Here is a 16,287-nt window from a genome sequence, read left to right as displayed (position 1 = left end):
TTGAATAGAATTTGTATCCTACTATTGTGTAAAAATCATATAAATCTTAACTATGTTGAATTGATTCACAGTGCTTTTCAGGTCTACTATATTCTTCTACTTCTTTGTATAGTCATTCTATTAATTTTTGAGAGTTTGATATTGAAACTCCAACTAAAAATCTTATCTACTTAAAAAAAATTGTAAGATAACCAACAAAGACCTACTGCATAGCCCAGAGAACTCTGCTAAATATTCTTTAATAACCTAAATGGGAAAAGAATTTGAAAAAGAATAGGTACCTGTATATATACACCTTTCTTAGTTGTACACCTGAAACTAACATTGTTAATCAACTATATTCCAATATAAAGTAAAAAAAATTTTTTTAATTAAAAAAAACACTTGAGGGAATTCCCTGGTGGTCCAGTGGTTAGGACTTCATTCTTTCACTGCCTAGGGCATGGGTTCAGCCTCTGGTTGGGGAAATAAATTCTTGCGAGTCATGTGTCTTGGCCAAGAAAAAAAAAAAAAAAGAGCACTTGAAAAATGGGAATAGCTCTACTATAAAACAGTAGGGTTTAAAATGGGAATGTGAAAGTTGTCTTACACATTTGAAAGGGATAGAACTATTATGTGTGTTTCTAAAGCAGTGTTTTTTTAAAGGTGAGCAGCAACCCATTAGTGGAATGAAAAATCACTTTTATTGATCATTATCAACCTTATTTAGTAAAACAGAACACAATGGAAAATACCAGAGTACATCATGTAAAATAATGGTGCTGTTGTTATTTTCTGAAAATTTCATTTTCATTTTCTGTGTGTATAGAAGATCAAGTGGAAATGCGTTCCTTATGATGAAATGGCTATTTATTATGTGCCTATAATAAAAATAAAATCCTCACACATTAAAGTAGTATAAAGAAGAGACTAGAGGATGGGAAGGGGGAGGCATATGTACTATTAATCAAATTTTTTAGAAACATGGCCTATCTTCATTTAAGACAGGTCTATGTCCAAAATAAAACCTACAAAAGGCCAATAGTAAAACTCTTAGATAAAGAGCAGAGAATGAGGAAATTGCCATGAGGAAATAATTATTTAATATTCCAATGGTTTTTATTTAAACTCATTTTTTGTCTTTAGGATTTGTATTAGATGATGAGGAAATTGTAGACATCTTAAGAAAATCCAAGATGACTTCAAATGAAATTTCAAAGCGAATCAAAGCAACAAGAAAAGCAGAAAGTGAAATTGAAGAAACACGCAAACTGTATCTCCCCATTGCTACACGGGGTGCCCTGCTGTACTTTCTAGTGTCTAACCTTGCACAGATTGATTACATGTACCAGTTCTCCCTAGACTGGTTTCGTCAAATTTTTGTTTCATCAGTAGTTTCCAAAAGCAAAGAACAGGAAGAACACAGTCTGAAAAGGGAGAGAATGTTTCTGAAAAAAGGTCATGAAATCACAAATCTCTCAAAAGAGCCTAAACTGGAAAGTGAAAAAAGAACCTTAGATAGACATCTTAAAAATTCAATAGATACATTGACAAGAATCATTTTTAAGGTGAGACATTCTCAAAGGTGAACTTTGCACATTTATTTGACCCAGCTAGGTTAGCCTAACAGTTATGCTTTCTTTATAGGTGGTCTCTTCAGCTCTGTTTAATCGACATAAACTTTGCTTCTCCTTTGGGCTTTGCACTACAATCATGCAAAATAATGCTAATGGAAATTTAATGCAGAATGACATTGGATCCCTACCAGAGGAAGAATGGAACATCTTCTTAAATTCTAGCATGCTAGTAAATATTAAAGGTGTAATGCCCCAGCCTAAACTCAACAGTAAGTAAAAATAATTGCTCTAGATGTACTAAAAACCCATTAAACACATTTCCTGAAAAGTACTAAAAGATCTCTAAGGTGCTCCAAGTTAGTGCTTCTACACTGATTAAACTAAAAGCAATTTGAAGTCAAGTACAATATCTAATTCGTCACTGTATCCTCTACACTGTTGAGCATATTAGGTGAAAGTGAAAGTGTTAGTCACTTAGTCATGTCCAACTCTGTGACATGTGGACTGTAGCCCGCTAGGCTCCTCTGTCCCTGGGGTTTCCCAGACAAGAATAGTGGAGTGGGTAGGCATTCCCTTCTCCAGGATATCTTCTTGACCCAGGGATCAAACTTGGGTCTCCTGCATTAAAGGCTATTCTTTACCATCTGAGTCACCAGGGAAGCCTATAACTGATACTCAATAATTTTTGAATGAATAAATAAGTGACAATTGCTAGGTTATTATAATTCTAATCTATAAATCAGAATACCTAATGCTTGTCAATAGGGACACACACACACACACACACACACACATCCTTTGATTAAATACCATCAGAAGGTGAATTTTACCCTCCTAACTATAGTTGCCCTCAGTTTCTTAAGAAAATTCCCTGAAAATTTGAACCACAAAAATCATGCTTATCCAAAAGATTAGGCAAAATACTTAAGTATTGGATCTTTGCAGATGCTCCAGTGTTGTATATTTTTAATATGTTTATTTTTAAATTATGGTAAAAATATACATAACATAGAATTTGCCATCTTAGCCATTTTTCAAGTGTACGGTTCAGTAGCATCAATACATCCATATTATTGTGCTGTGTTGTAATTTTAAGTTGTTGCTTAGCTGCTAGTTGTGTCTGACTCTTCGTGACCTCATGACTGCAGCATGCCAGACCTCTACAGATTTAATAAAATCTCTATCAAAATCTCAATGCCATTTTTTAAGGAAACAGAAAATTTCTTCCTAAATTTCATATGAAATTTCAAGTGATTCCGTATAGCCAAAACAATTTTGAAAAAGAAGAAAGTCGGAGGCATCACATTTCCTAATTTCAAACTATATTATAAAGCTACAGTAATCAAAACAGTCTATTACTGGTATAAAGATAGACAAACAGACCAAAAGAAAAAAATAGAGAGCATAGAAATTAACCCTTGTGCATAGGATCAAATGATCTTCAACAAAGTTATGAAGACCACTCAGTAGAAAAAGAGCAGTCTTTTCAACAAATGGTATTGGACTATTAATCAGCTATATCCTAATACAAAATAAAAAGTTTAAAATTTGTAAGAAAAAAAATAGAGGAAAATAATAGAATTGGAAAGACTAGACCTCTTCAAGAAAATTAGAGATACCAAGGGGAATATTTCATGCAAAGATAAGTTCAATAAAGGACAGAAATGGTATGGACCTAACAGAAGCAGAAGATATTAAGAAGAGGTGGCAAAAATACACAGAAGAACTATACGAAAAAGATCTTTATGACCCAGATAATCACGATGGTGTGATCACTCACCTAGAGCCAGACATCCTGGAATGTGAAGTTAAGTGGGCCTTAGGAAGCATCCCTATGAACAAAGTTAGTAGAGGTGATGGAATTCCAGTTGAGCTATTTCAAATCCTAAAAGATGATGCTGTGAAAGTGCTGCACTCAATATGCCAGCAAATTTGGAAAACTCAGCAGTGGCCACAGGACTGGAAAAGGTCAGTTTTCATTCCAATCCCAAAGAAAGGCAATGCCAAAAAATGCTCAAACTACTGCACAATCACACTCATCTCACACGCCAGTAATGTTCAAAATTCTCCAAGCCAGGCTTCAGCAATATGTGAACCATGAACTTCCTGATGTTCAAGCTGGTTTTAGAAAAGGCAGAGGAACCAGAGATCAAATTGCCAACATCTGCTGGATCATCGAAAAAGCAAGAGAGTTCCAGAAAAACACCTATTTCTGCTTTGTTGACTATGCCAAAGCCTTTGACTATGTGGATCACAATAAACTGTGGAAAATTCTTCAAGAGATGGGAATACCAGAGCACCCGACCTGCCCCTTGAGAAATCTGTTTGCAGGTTAGGAAGCAACAGTTAGAACTGGACATGGAACAACAGACTGGTTCCAAATAGGGAAAGGAGTACATTAAGGCTGTATATTGTCACCCTGCTTATTTAACTTCTATGCAGAATACATCATGAGAAACTGGGCTGGAAGAAGCACAAGCTGGAATCAAGATTGCCAGGAGAAATATCAATAACTTCAGATATGCAGATGACACCACCCTTATGGCAGAAAGTAAAGAAGAACTAAAGAGCCTCTTGATCAAAGTGAAAGAGGAGAGTGAAAAAGTTGGCTTAAAGCTCAACATTCAGAAAACTAAGATCATGGCATCTGGTCCCATCACTTCATGGCAAATAGATTTGGAAACAGTGTCAGACTTTATTTTTGGGGGCTCCAAAATCTCTGCAGATGGTGACTGCAGCCTTGAAATTAAAAGACACTTACTTCTTGGGAGAAAAGTTATGACCAATCTAGACAGCATATTAAAAAGCAGAGACATTACTTTGCCAACAAATGTCCATCTAGTCAAGGCTATGGTTTTTCCAATAGTCATGTATGGATGTGAGAGTTGGACTATAAAGAAAGCTGAGTGCCAAAGAATTGATGCTTTTGAACTGTGGTGTTAGAGAAGACTCTTGAGAGTCATTTGGATTGCAAGGAGAGCCAACCAGTCCATTCTAAAGGAGATCAGTCCTGGGTGTTCATTGGAAGGACTGATGATGAAGCTGAAACTCCAGTACTTTGGCCACCTGATGCAAAGAGCTAACTCATTTGAAAAGACCCTGATGCTGGGAAAGATTGAGGGCAGGAGAAGGGGACAACAGAGGATGAGATGGTTGGATGGCATCACTGACTCAATGAACATGAGTTTGGGTAAACTCCGGGAGTTGGTGATGGACAGGGAAGCCTGGCGTGCTGCAGTCCATGGGGTTGCAAAGAGTAGGACAGGACTGAGTGAGTGAACTGAACTGAAGGAAAAAAATTGGTGTTGGCAACACTGAGCATTCATATGCAAAGGAATGAAATTGAACTCATATCAAGTATAAAAATCAACTCAAAATGGATTTAGGACCTAAACATAAAAACTAAAACTATAAAATTCCTAGAAAGCTTAGGGGAAAAATCTTTCTAACATTGGACTTGGCAATGATTTTTTAGATTTAACACTGAAACACAGGCAACAAAAACAAAAATAGACCAATCAAAATTATATCAAATTAATGTATATCAAAATTATTACATATCAAATTTATATCAAATTTTAAAACTTTTGTTCATCAAAGGACACAGTCAACAGAGTGAAAAGGCAATCTAAGAAATAGAAGAAAATATTTCAAACCCTATGTCTGATAAAGAGTTTATATTTACATGGAATATATAAAGAACTCCTACAGCTCAACAACAAAAAAATCAAATAACCCAATTTTTAAATACTTGAATAAACATTTGTCCAAAGATTAAATACAAATGGACAACAAACATATGAAAAGATGCTCAACAACACTAATCATAGGAAAATGCAAAGCAAATCTACAAAAAGATATCATCTCACATCCATTTCTTTTTAAAAAGAGAAAATAAGTTCTGGCAAGAATGTAGGGAAAATGGAAACCTGTTGGTGGGATTGTAAAATGGTGCATATTTGGAACATAGAAAACAGTACAAGTGAAGTCACTCAGTCGTGTCCGACTCTTTGTGACCCCATAGACTGTAGCCTATCAGGCTCCTCCATCCATGGGATTTTCCAGGCAAGAATGCTGGAGTGGATTGCCATTTCCTTCTCCAGGGGATCTTCCCAACCCAAGAATCGAACCGGGTCTCCCACATTGCAGGCAGACGCTTTACCATCTGAGCCACCAGAGAAGCTAGAAAACAGTACAGAGCAGTACAGAGTTTCTTCAAAAAAAAACCTGAGAATAGAATTATCATATGATCCATTAATCCTATGTCTGGTTATGTATCTAAAAGAATTGAAAGCAGGGTCTCAGAGAGATATTTGCATATAGTGTTCATAGCAGCGCTATTCACAATATCCAATAGGTAGAAGCAACCCAGGTGTACACTGGTGACTGGATAAAGAAAATGTAGTATATACGTAAAATGGAGTATTATTCAGTCAAAAAACGGAAATCCAATCACATAGTACAACATGGCTGAAACTTGACATTATGCTAAGCAAAATAAGCAAGTCACCAAAAGACAAATACTGTATGATTCCACTTACATAAAGTACATAAAGAAGTCAAATCCATAGAAACAAAAGAATGGGTGGTTACCAGGAGCTAGGAGGTGGGGAAATGGGAAAAGGATTACCAGGAGCTAGGAGGTGGGGAAGTGGGAAAAGGAAATGGGAAAATGGGTACAGAGCTTCAGACTTGCAGGAAGTTTTGGAGATCTGTTTCACCACAACATGAATTATAGTTAACACTACGGAATTGTACACTTAAAATGGTTAAGGTAGTAAATTTGGTGTTATGTGTTTTATCATAATTGAAAAATTACATTTTATGTAATTAGTTTTTATATAAGATGGCTTTTTCCTCAACAAAAAATATTTATTAAGTATGTACTTTCTAATGAGTAACTAAAGGTAAAGGATACATCTCTTCTTATGTGATCACTTTTCCTTTTTTTGTTAGGCATATATGAAACCTGTAAAAATCAGCATCTTCAGTGGGTGTCAGAGTCCAGGTGGAAGCAGTGTTTTTATATCAGCAATGAACTAGAGCCTTTTTCTCTTCTATGTAAATCCCTGTTATCAAATGTGTCACAATGGAATGCTTTTAAAAACAGTAAGGCTGTATATTTGCTGATGAGCACAGCTTTCTCTTCAGAAAATGGTTCCTTGGAGGAAAGTGAAAAATCACCAGAGATAGGTAAAGTATTCAGTGTCTTAATCTAACTGCATTACATATGTGTATATAGATTATCAAGTTATCAATGTAGTTCAATATCATGAAAAAACTAAAGGGAGGAACGTAACTATGTAATAAGCACTTGTTATTTAATGTAATTCTCATTCCACATTTTTCTCCATTTTGCTTTGCTTCCAGATTTTTGCCACAAAATACAATTATGTTATGCAAAACATGATCAGCCTTAGATATATTTCCTTTACTTTTATTTCCCTGGGATAGCCAGAAATGGAATTGTTGGGTCAAAAGTATAGTTTTTATGTTAATAGTCGCTTCCAAGTTGCCTTCCTTGAAAGTCTGTGATAACTTACATTTCCACCAGCAATATATGAGTGCTCCTTTTCAAAGAAGAGTATTGGTTCTTTTTCACTTTTACCAATCTGAAAAGTTTAAAGTCTTTAAATTTATCTATCAAGTTTAAGTACTTTTTCAGATGTTTGCTGACCATTTGAATTTGCTTACTTTGCCCATTTTCTACTCCATTGTTGATCTTTTTTTTGTCCATTTGTTAAGAATCCTATTAGTATAATGTTGTTGTTCGGTGGGTCAGTTGTATCCAAATCATTGCGACCCTGTGGACTGCAGCACACCAGGCTTCCCTGTCCTTCACTATATCCTGGCTGCTGCTGCTGCTGCTAAGTCTCTTTGGTCATGTTCGACTCTGTGCAACCCCATAGATGGCAGCCCACAAGGCTCCCACATCCCTGGGATTTTCCAGGCAAGAACATTGGAGTGGGAGCTTACTCAAACTCATGACCATTGAGTCAGTGATGCCATCCAACCATCTCATCTTCTGACGCCTCCTCCTCCTCCTGCTCTCAATCTTTTCCAGTTTTAGGATCTTTTGCAATGAGTCAGCTCTTCATATCAGCTGACCAAAATATTAGAGTTTCAGCTTCAGCATCAGTCTTTCCAATCTGGGTTGATTTCCTTTAGGATTGACTGGTTTGATCTTGCAGTCCAAGGGATTCTCAAGAGTCTTCTCCAGCACCACAGTTTGAAAGCATCAGTTCTTTGGCACCCAGCCTTCTTTATGATCCAGCTCTCACACCTGTATATGACTCCTGGGAAAACCATAGCTTTGACAATACAGACATTTGTGGACAAAGTGATGTCCCTGCTTTTTAATACGCTGTCTAGGTTTGTCATAGCTTTTCTTACAAGGAGCAAGCGTCTTTTAATTTCATGGCTATAGTCACTGTCCATAGTGATTTTGGAGCCCAAGAAAATAAAATCTATCACTGTTTCCACTTTTTTCTCTTTGATTTGCCATGAAGTGATGGGACTGGATGCCGTGATCTTAATTTTTTAAATGTTGAGTTTTAAGCCAGCTTTTTCACTCTCTTTTATCCTCGTCAAGAGGCTCTTTATTTCCTCTTCACTTTCTGCCATTAGAGTGGTACATATTTTTTTTTTTTTCCCTCTAATTTTATTTTATTTTTAAACTTTACATAATTGTATTAGTTTTGCCAAATATCAAAATGAATCCGCCACAGGTATACATGTGTTCCCCATCCCGAACCCTCCTCCCTCCTCCCTCCCCATACCATCCCTCTGGGCCGTCCCAGTGCACCAGCCCCAAGCATCCAGCATCATGCATCGAACCTGGACTGGCAACTCGTTTCCTACATGATATTTTACATGTTTCATTGCCATTCTCCCAAATCTTCCCACCCTCTCCCTCTGCAACAGAGTCCATAAGACTGTTAAAAGTCCTAGATATATTTTTATTATTTTTACGATCATTCTTTCTTTTTTTTTTTAATTAAAAAAAAAAAAATTTTAAGTCCTCTATTGTTCCTTTAATTTTCACTTTTATAACCTATTACTTTGCAAAAAAAAAAAAAAGGAAAAAAAAAAAAGACCCTATTTTTTTCTTCTTCAGCAAACTTCATATATATATATTTTATAATTTTTTGACCTTGGTTTTTTTTTGTTGTTGTTTTTGTTTTTTTCTTCTTTTCTTTAACATTGTATTTTGGAAATTCCAAACTCTACTCTAGATTTTTAATTTTCGCTTTTTGGTATATGTTATCAATTTTGTACCTATAGTTTTTTTTTATATAATTTCTGTGACTTTTTTTTTTTTTTCTTCTTCTCTGTTTCTTTCTCTTCTTCTTTTATATAACATTGTACATATGAAATTCCAAACTTTACTCTAGATTTTTAATTTATGCTTTTTGGTATTTGATATCAATTTTGTACCTGTATTTTCTTTATAATTTTTATGACATTGTTCGTATTTGTTTGTTTGTTTCCTCTCTTTATTTTTCTTCTTTTCTTTTTTTTTTTTTTTAACATTGTATTTTTGAAATTCCAAACTCTACTCTAGATTTTTAATTTTTGCTTTCTGGTATTAGTTATCAATTTTGTACCTGTACTTTCTTTATAATTTTCGCGACCTTGTTTGTTTTTGTTTGTTCGTTTTTTCTCTCTTTCTTTTCCTTCTTCTTTTCTTTAACATTGTATTTTTGAAATTCCAAACTCTACTCTAGATTTTTAATTTTCGCTTTCTGGTATTAGTTATCAATTTTGTACCTGTACTTTCTTTATAATTTTCGCGACCTTGTTTGTTTTTGTATGTTCGTTCTTTCTCTCTTTCTTTTCCTTCTTCTTTTCTTTAACGTCGTATTTTTGAAATTCCAAACTCTACTCTAGATTTTTAATTTTTGCTTTTATGTATTTGTTACCAATTTTGTAACTTTAAGGACCCAATCTTCAGGACCCATTTTTCACTAGGGAGTGAGATTACTGGCTTGACTGCTCTCTCTCCCTTTGGACCCTCCTTTTTCTCCACCAGGTCGCCTGTGTCTCCTCCCTAACCCCTCTCTACTCTACCCAACTCTGTGAATTTCTGTGTGTTCCAGACGGTGGAGAACACTTAGGGAACTGATTACTGGCTGGATCTGTCTCCCTCCTTTTCATTCCCCCCTTTTATCCTTCTGGCCACCTCTGTTACCTTCCTCCTTCTTCTCTTCTCTGTATAACCCCGTGAACATCTCTGAGTGGTCCAGTTGTGGAGTGCACATAAGGAAGTGACAACTGGCTAGCCCACTCTCTCCACTATTGATTCACCTCATCTCATCTGGGTCACCTCTAACTCCCTCCTCCCTCTTCTCTTCTCCATGTAACGCTGTGAACCTCTCTGAGTGACCCTCACTGTAGAGAAACTTATCATCTTTAATGTAGATGTTTTATCAATGGTGTTGTATAGAAGGAGAAGTTTTGAAACTACTGTAAAAATAAGACCGATAATCGGAAGCAGGAGACTTAAGTCCAAACCCTGACTCCAGGGAACTCCTGACTCCAAGGAACATTCATTGACAGGAGCTCATCAAATGCCTCCATACCGACACTGAAACCAAGCACCACACAAGGGCCAATAAGTTCCAGGGCAAGACATACCAAGCAAATTCTCCAGCAACAAAGGAACACAGCCCTGAGCTTCAAGATACAGGCTGCCCAAAGTCACCCCAAAACTATAGACATCTCATAACTCATTACTGGACATTTCATTGCACTCCAGAGAGAAGAAATACAGCTCCACCCACCAGAACACCGACACAAGCTTCCCTAACCAGGAAACCTTGACAAGCCACCTGTACAAACCCACACACAGTGAGGAAACGCCACAATAAAGAGAACTCCACAAACGGCCAGAATACAGAAAGGACACCCCAAACTCAGCAATTTAAACAAGATGAAGAGACAGAGGAATACTCAGCAGATAAAGGAACAGGATAAATGCCCACCAAACCAAACAAAAGAGGAAGAGATAGGGAATCTACCTGATAAAGAATTCCGAATAATGATAGTGAAATTGATCCAAAATCTTGAAACTAAAATGGAATCACAGATAAATAGCCTGGAGACAAGGATTGAGAAGATGCAAGAAAGGTTTAACAAGGACCTAGAAGAAATAAAAAAGAGTCAATATATAATGAATAATGCAATAAGTGAAATTAAAAACACTCTGGAGGCAACAAATAGTAGAATAACAGAGGCAGAAGACAGGATTAGTGAATTAGAAGATAGAATGGTACAATATTAAGAGTGGTACATATTTGAGGTTGTTCATCTTTCTTCTGGCAATCTTGATTCCAACTTGTGATTCATCCAGCCCGACATTTCGCATGATGTACTCTGCATAAAAGTTAATTGAGCACGGTGACACTACATAGTCTTGTAGTCCTCCTTTCTGAATTTTGAACCAGTCAGTTGTTCCATGTCCGGTTCTAACTGTTGTTTCTTGACCTGCATACAGATTTCTCAGGAGGCAGCTAAGATGGTCTGGTATTCCCATCTCTTGAAGAATTTTCCACAGTTTGTTGTGATCCACACAATCAAAGGCTTTAGTGTAGTCAATGAAAGAGTAGATGTTTTTCTGGAATCCTCTTGCTTTTTCTATGATCCAGTGGATGTTGGCAACATGATCTCTGGTTCCTCTGCCTTTTCTAAATCCAGCTTGTACGTCTGGAAGTTCTCAGTTCATGTAGTGTTGAAGCCTAACTTGAAGGATTTTGAGCATTACCTTGCTAGCATGTGAAATGAGTACAGTTATACAATAATAAAATTATTTACTTATAATTAATTAGCATAACATGGTATTAATTTTTGTCTTGTTAAAAATATTAAACAGCTCATTCAAATATTTTTCAAAATCTGTCATTGCTTATTGGATTTGTCTGTAATATCTATAACATAAAAATGTTTAAATGTTTGTTATAGTTAATTATGTCTGTATTTTCTTTTATAATTTTTTAATTTCCAGTTCTGATTAAGAGGTTTTCTTCTTCCCTTAAAGTTTTCTCTCGGGTTCATTATTGTTTTATTTTGTTGCATTTTGCACTAATCTATCTTGGATTCATTGTTTATTATGCTGTAAGATAAGAGTCGATATCTTTCATTTAAAGGCACTCTTTACTGACTTTTTGTTAAGTGAAGATCTTTTACTTTGCAAGTAACCCCAAGTTTATCCATTTTTAACTAGATGTTCATGTATTGTGGACTTTTTAAGATCAACAGAATATATCTTATCTATTTTAAAAAGCTATTTCTCTTATCTAAGTTGTATTTAAAGTTAGACTTTGAGGAAATAATGTAGAAATAAAAGATTGGTAGAAATGATAGCTGTACAAAAGAGACACAGATGTATAGAACAGTCTTTTGGACTCTGTGGGAGAGGGAGGAGGGATGATTTGGGGAAATGGCATTGAAACATGTAATTAGCCTCTAATTAAAATAAATAAATTAAAAAAAAGAAATGATAGCTGTATATGGAATAGATGGAAATGAAAACTAGAATTTTTCCCACCTTGCAAGAAAGTGTGATCCTGTGGTGACTGTATCAAGGGTAAGTGTGACTCTCTATCAAAGGTAAGAGGGGTCAAAGTTTTTAAATACATTTTTATAATATTCAGTTTTTCAAAAACTTGAAAATCATTGCATTTCCATTTGATCCTCATTTCTTATATCCGTTATAGGTAGATTCTGAACAGAAATCTCTAGCCTCTAGAGTTTATTGTTTATATTTATTAGTTATTAGTTTATATTCTATTATATGAACAGAAGTCTCTAACCTCTAGTTATCAATTTATAAACAGTATATATTCAGGATCAGGTCGTAAAATATTGGCTCTGGCCTTTGCTTCTAATTTCTTTTCCTTCTGTCATCCATCATCTTTTCTAGTTCTCATTCTTCAACCATTTCACCAGAGACAAGTTGAAAGTTAAATCTACCTTAAGATATACCTCTTTTACAATATTAAAGATAGTTAGAGATGCCTGAAATCTCACAGAAATCTCACTTTAAAAGAAGTTAGCAGTGTTTTAAACAAAACCTCACAATTTTATAGTGAAAAAAAAAATCATTGTATTACCTTTTGGTGATCCAAAGTATTTTATTGTTAATCTCAGTTTCTCTAAATTTTATCTAGCTCAAGTTTTTAATGAAAATGAAGAAATATACAGTTCTATAAATTTTCCCTGGGAGAAACTCACTCCATTTCAAAGACTTATTTTGGTAAGATGTGCTATGAGAAAATATTGATGTTCTAAATGTTTTGAGCACCTTATCAGTAATTTAAACTATTTAAATTTTAAACTTTTATGAGCGAAATATATATAGATTTTGCAGTCTAACATTTAATGAACATTACTACTAGGGGAAAGCACTTACATTCCATTTTAATGTGCTTTTATGTGATGGGAGTTCAATTAGAATAACATTCTTAGCATCTTTCTGCACCCTTATTCATTCCTCCCTAGAAAGGAGAAAGGACTTGTCACACAGGTAATCTGAGAGATGAAATCACTGTGCATGGCTTAGCCCTTCTCCCCTGTCCCTTTGGGGATTAGCCTTCCTGCAAAATGCATAATTTCTGCTCTACTTCTCAATGCCATAAATTGTACAAGAATGTACCAGGGATTTTTACGGAAAAGTCAAAGACTGCCCAGCACTGCTTGAGACAGAAAAGTCTGCCGAATTCTACGGTTTGGTATCAGGAAGTACACCCACCTAAACCATATCCACCACCTTGGCCTGTATTGATAATAAAGGTGGTATTTTCCCTGATTCCTCTATTAGTCAATGCCTCAGAATCTGGCTGTGAGGTTGGCAGGTTAGCGATGTGAATAGGTGTCATTTGTGAGCCCTTTAAAGTAAGTAAAGCTTAGCATGTACTCCGCAGTTTTCATAAATTATCTCATTTAATCTTCATAATCATCTTGGGGGTAGACATTATCATTTCCCCTTTATATAGAATGCCTAATTGAGCCAGGACTGAAACTCAGACAATTTGACCCTGAAATCTGTGCTTTTACCAGTAACACCATGTTATACTTGCCAAAGTAGATTCTTTAAAGTAGATTTTTCTCACTGATGAGTAATCTGTGTATTTAATGTAGGTATCAAAAGCATTCAGAAATGAGATATAAATAAAACCTCAAAGTCTTAAAAAAAATAAAAAAATAAAGTAGATTTTTCTAAATTTGCCCTTATCACATCAAACAATCTTTAATTTTCACATTTAGCCTCTAGTTTGCTGCTGCTGCTGCTAAGTTGCTTCAGTCGTGTCAACTTTGTTCGACCCCATAGAGGGCAGCCCACCAGCCTCCCCCCCCCGCCCTGTCCCTGGGATTCTCCAGGCAAGAACCCTGGAGTGGGTTGCCATTTCCTTCTCCAGTGCATGAAAGTGAAAAGTGAAAGTCAAGTCACTCAGTCATGTCGATTCTGTGGACTGCAGCCTACCAGGCTCCTCCGTCCATGGATTTTCCAGACAAGAGTACTGGAGTGGGGTGCCATTGCCTTCTCCAGCCTCTAGTTTAGGGAGGAGGAAATCCTTCCTCTTATTTCCCTTTTTCTCTAACTTCCTGAAAATGCCAGCCTTAACAGCGAATCATCTTTCTTTTGGTTTCTGCGTTAAATTTTATTTTTACATCACTTTAAAATTTACTCATGCTGTTGCAGAAAAAGATTGCACCTGACTTACAGACATTTTTATCGGGGCTGTGATTTCGTTTTCTCAATACTTCAAGTACAATTTATCACTAACCAATTGAATTTGAGTCTTTGGAGATCTTTCTTACAAAATTTCAAAATCTCCAATAAAGATAACCAAAATAGCAGAGACTATTTTAAAATATTCTATGTCCTTATATCTTAAAGTGAGTTGTTTTCTTTCCAACTTTTTATTGTGGCATAGCATACATTCATTATTTCATTTACTCCTGATAATAATTCCTCTTAAGTTTATTTAAATATAAAATTCCGTGGCAGTAAGTACATTTACAGGATTGTGAAAACTCACCACTAGCCACTTTTAGAAATTTTTATCATCCCAAACACTGTACCAAAAAATTCCCCATTATTTCCTCCCATTAGACCATGGCAGCCAGCATTCTACTTTCTGTCCCTCTGAACTTGCCTATTCTGTTGTAATTGTTGTTCAGTCATTAAGGCGTGACCAACTCTTCACAACCCCACAAACTTCAGCACACCAGATTCCTGTCCTTCACTATCTCCCCAAGTTTGCTTAAATTCATGCCCATTGAGTCAGTGATGCTATCTAACCATCTCACTCTCTGCCACCTCCTTCTCCTTTTGCCTTCTATCTTTTCCAACATCAAGGTCTTTTCCAATGAGTTGGCTCTTCACATCAGGTGACCAAAGTATTGGAGCTTCACTGTCAGTCCTGCCAATAAATAGTCAGGGTTGATTTCCTTTAGGATTGACTGGTTTGATCTCCTTGCAGTCCAAGGGACTCTCAAGAGTCTTCTCCAGCATCACAATTCCAAAACATCGATTTTCAGCACTTAGCTGTCTTTATGGTTCCACTCTCACATCTGTACATGACTACCAGAAAACCATAGCATTGACTATATAGACCTTTGTTGGCAAAGTAATGTCTCTGCTTTTTAATACACTGTCTAGGTTTGCCATAGCTTTTCTTACAAGGAGCAAACATTTTTTAATTTCATGGCTGCAGTCACTGTCTACAGTGATTTTGGAGCCCAAGGAAAGAAAATCTGTCACTTCATCCACTTTTTCCCTTTCTATTTGCCATGAAGTGATAGGACCGGATGCCCATTATCTTAGTTTTTGAATGATGAGTTTTAAGCCAGCTTTTTCACTCTCCTCTTTTACCTTCATCAAGAAGCTCTTTAGTTCCTCTTCACTTTCTGCCATTAGAGTTGCATCATCTGCATATCTTAGGTTGTTGGTATTTCTCACAGAAATCTTGATTCCAGCTTGTGATTCATCCTGCCTGGCTTTCACATGATGTACTCTGCATGGAAGTTAAATAAGCATGGTGACAATATACAGCCTTGACCTACTCTTTTCCCAGTTTTGAATCAGTCTGTTGTTCCATGTCCAGTTCTAACTGTTGCTTCTTGACCTGAAAACAGGTTCTCTGGAGGAAGATAAGGTGGCCTGGTATTCCCATCTCTTTAAGAATTTTCCAGTTTTTTGTGATCCACACAGTCAAAGGCTTTAATGTAGTCAATGAAGCAGTAGATGTTTTTCTGGAATCCCCTTGCTTTCTCTATGATCCAGCAAATGTTGGCAATTTGATCTCTGGTTTCTCTGCCTTTTCTAAATCCACCTTGTACATCTGGAATTTCTCAGTCGAAGCCTAGTTTGAAGGATTTTGAGCATAACCTTACTAACATGTAAAATTAGTTCAATTGTACAGTAGTTTGAACATTCTTTGGCACTGCCTTTCTTTGGGATTGGAATGAATACTGACCTGGATCACAGTCTTGTCATGGCAAAGGGGCTTGCATAACTCTATGAAATTATGAGCCATGCCTTGCAGGGCCACCCAAGACAGACAGGTCATAGTGAAGAGTTCTGACAAAACATAGTCCACTGGAGAAAGGAATGGCAAACCACTCTAGTATTCTTGCAGCAAGAACCCCATGAACAGTATGCCTATTATAGATACTTCATATAAGTAGAATCATGCAACATTTATCTTTTTGTGTCTGACTTATTTCA

At 36.1% G+C, this 16,287-nt stretch overlaps 1 protein-coding gene across 2 annotated transcripts in view; it reads left to right on the top strand.

Annotated features, from left to right (window-relative positions):
* Positions 1-16,287, top strand: part of DNAH14 (dynein axonemal heavy chain 14) — a 376,358-nt gene that overhangs the window by 306,438 nt on the left and 53,633 nt on the right. For both annotated transcript variants that reach the window (XM_086345146.1, XM_086345147.1), the window contains 4 exons: positions 1,126-1,547; positions 1,627-1,825; positions 6,513-6,749; positions 12,725-12,810. In XM_086345146.1, the coding sequence (XP_086201272.1) occupies positions 1,126-1,547; positions 1,627-1,825; positions 6,513-6,749; positions 12,725-12,810 (944 nt within the window). The remainder of the gene's footprint in view (positions 1-1,125; positions 1,548-1,626; positions 1,826-6,512; positions 6,750-12,724; positions 12,811-16,287) is intronic.

The sequence above is a fragment of the Bos grunniens genome, chromosome 16, assembly GCF_055505025.1.
Source record: "Bos grunniens cultivar Pamir isolate PY7600 chromosome 16, Bosgru_T2T1.0, whole genome shotgun sequence".
In the NCBI taxonomy this organism is placed as follows: Eukaryota; Metazoa; Chordata; class Mammalia; order Artiodactyla; family Bovidae; genus Bos; species Bos grunniens.
The sequence above is the reverse complement of the archived record's forward strand: the minus strand, read 5'-3'. Positions and strand labels throughout refer to the sequence as shown.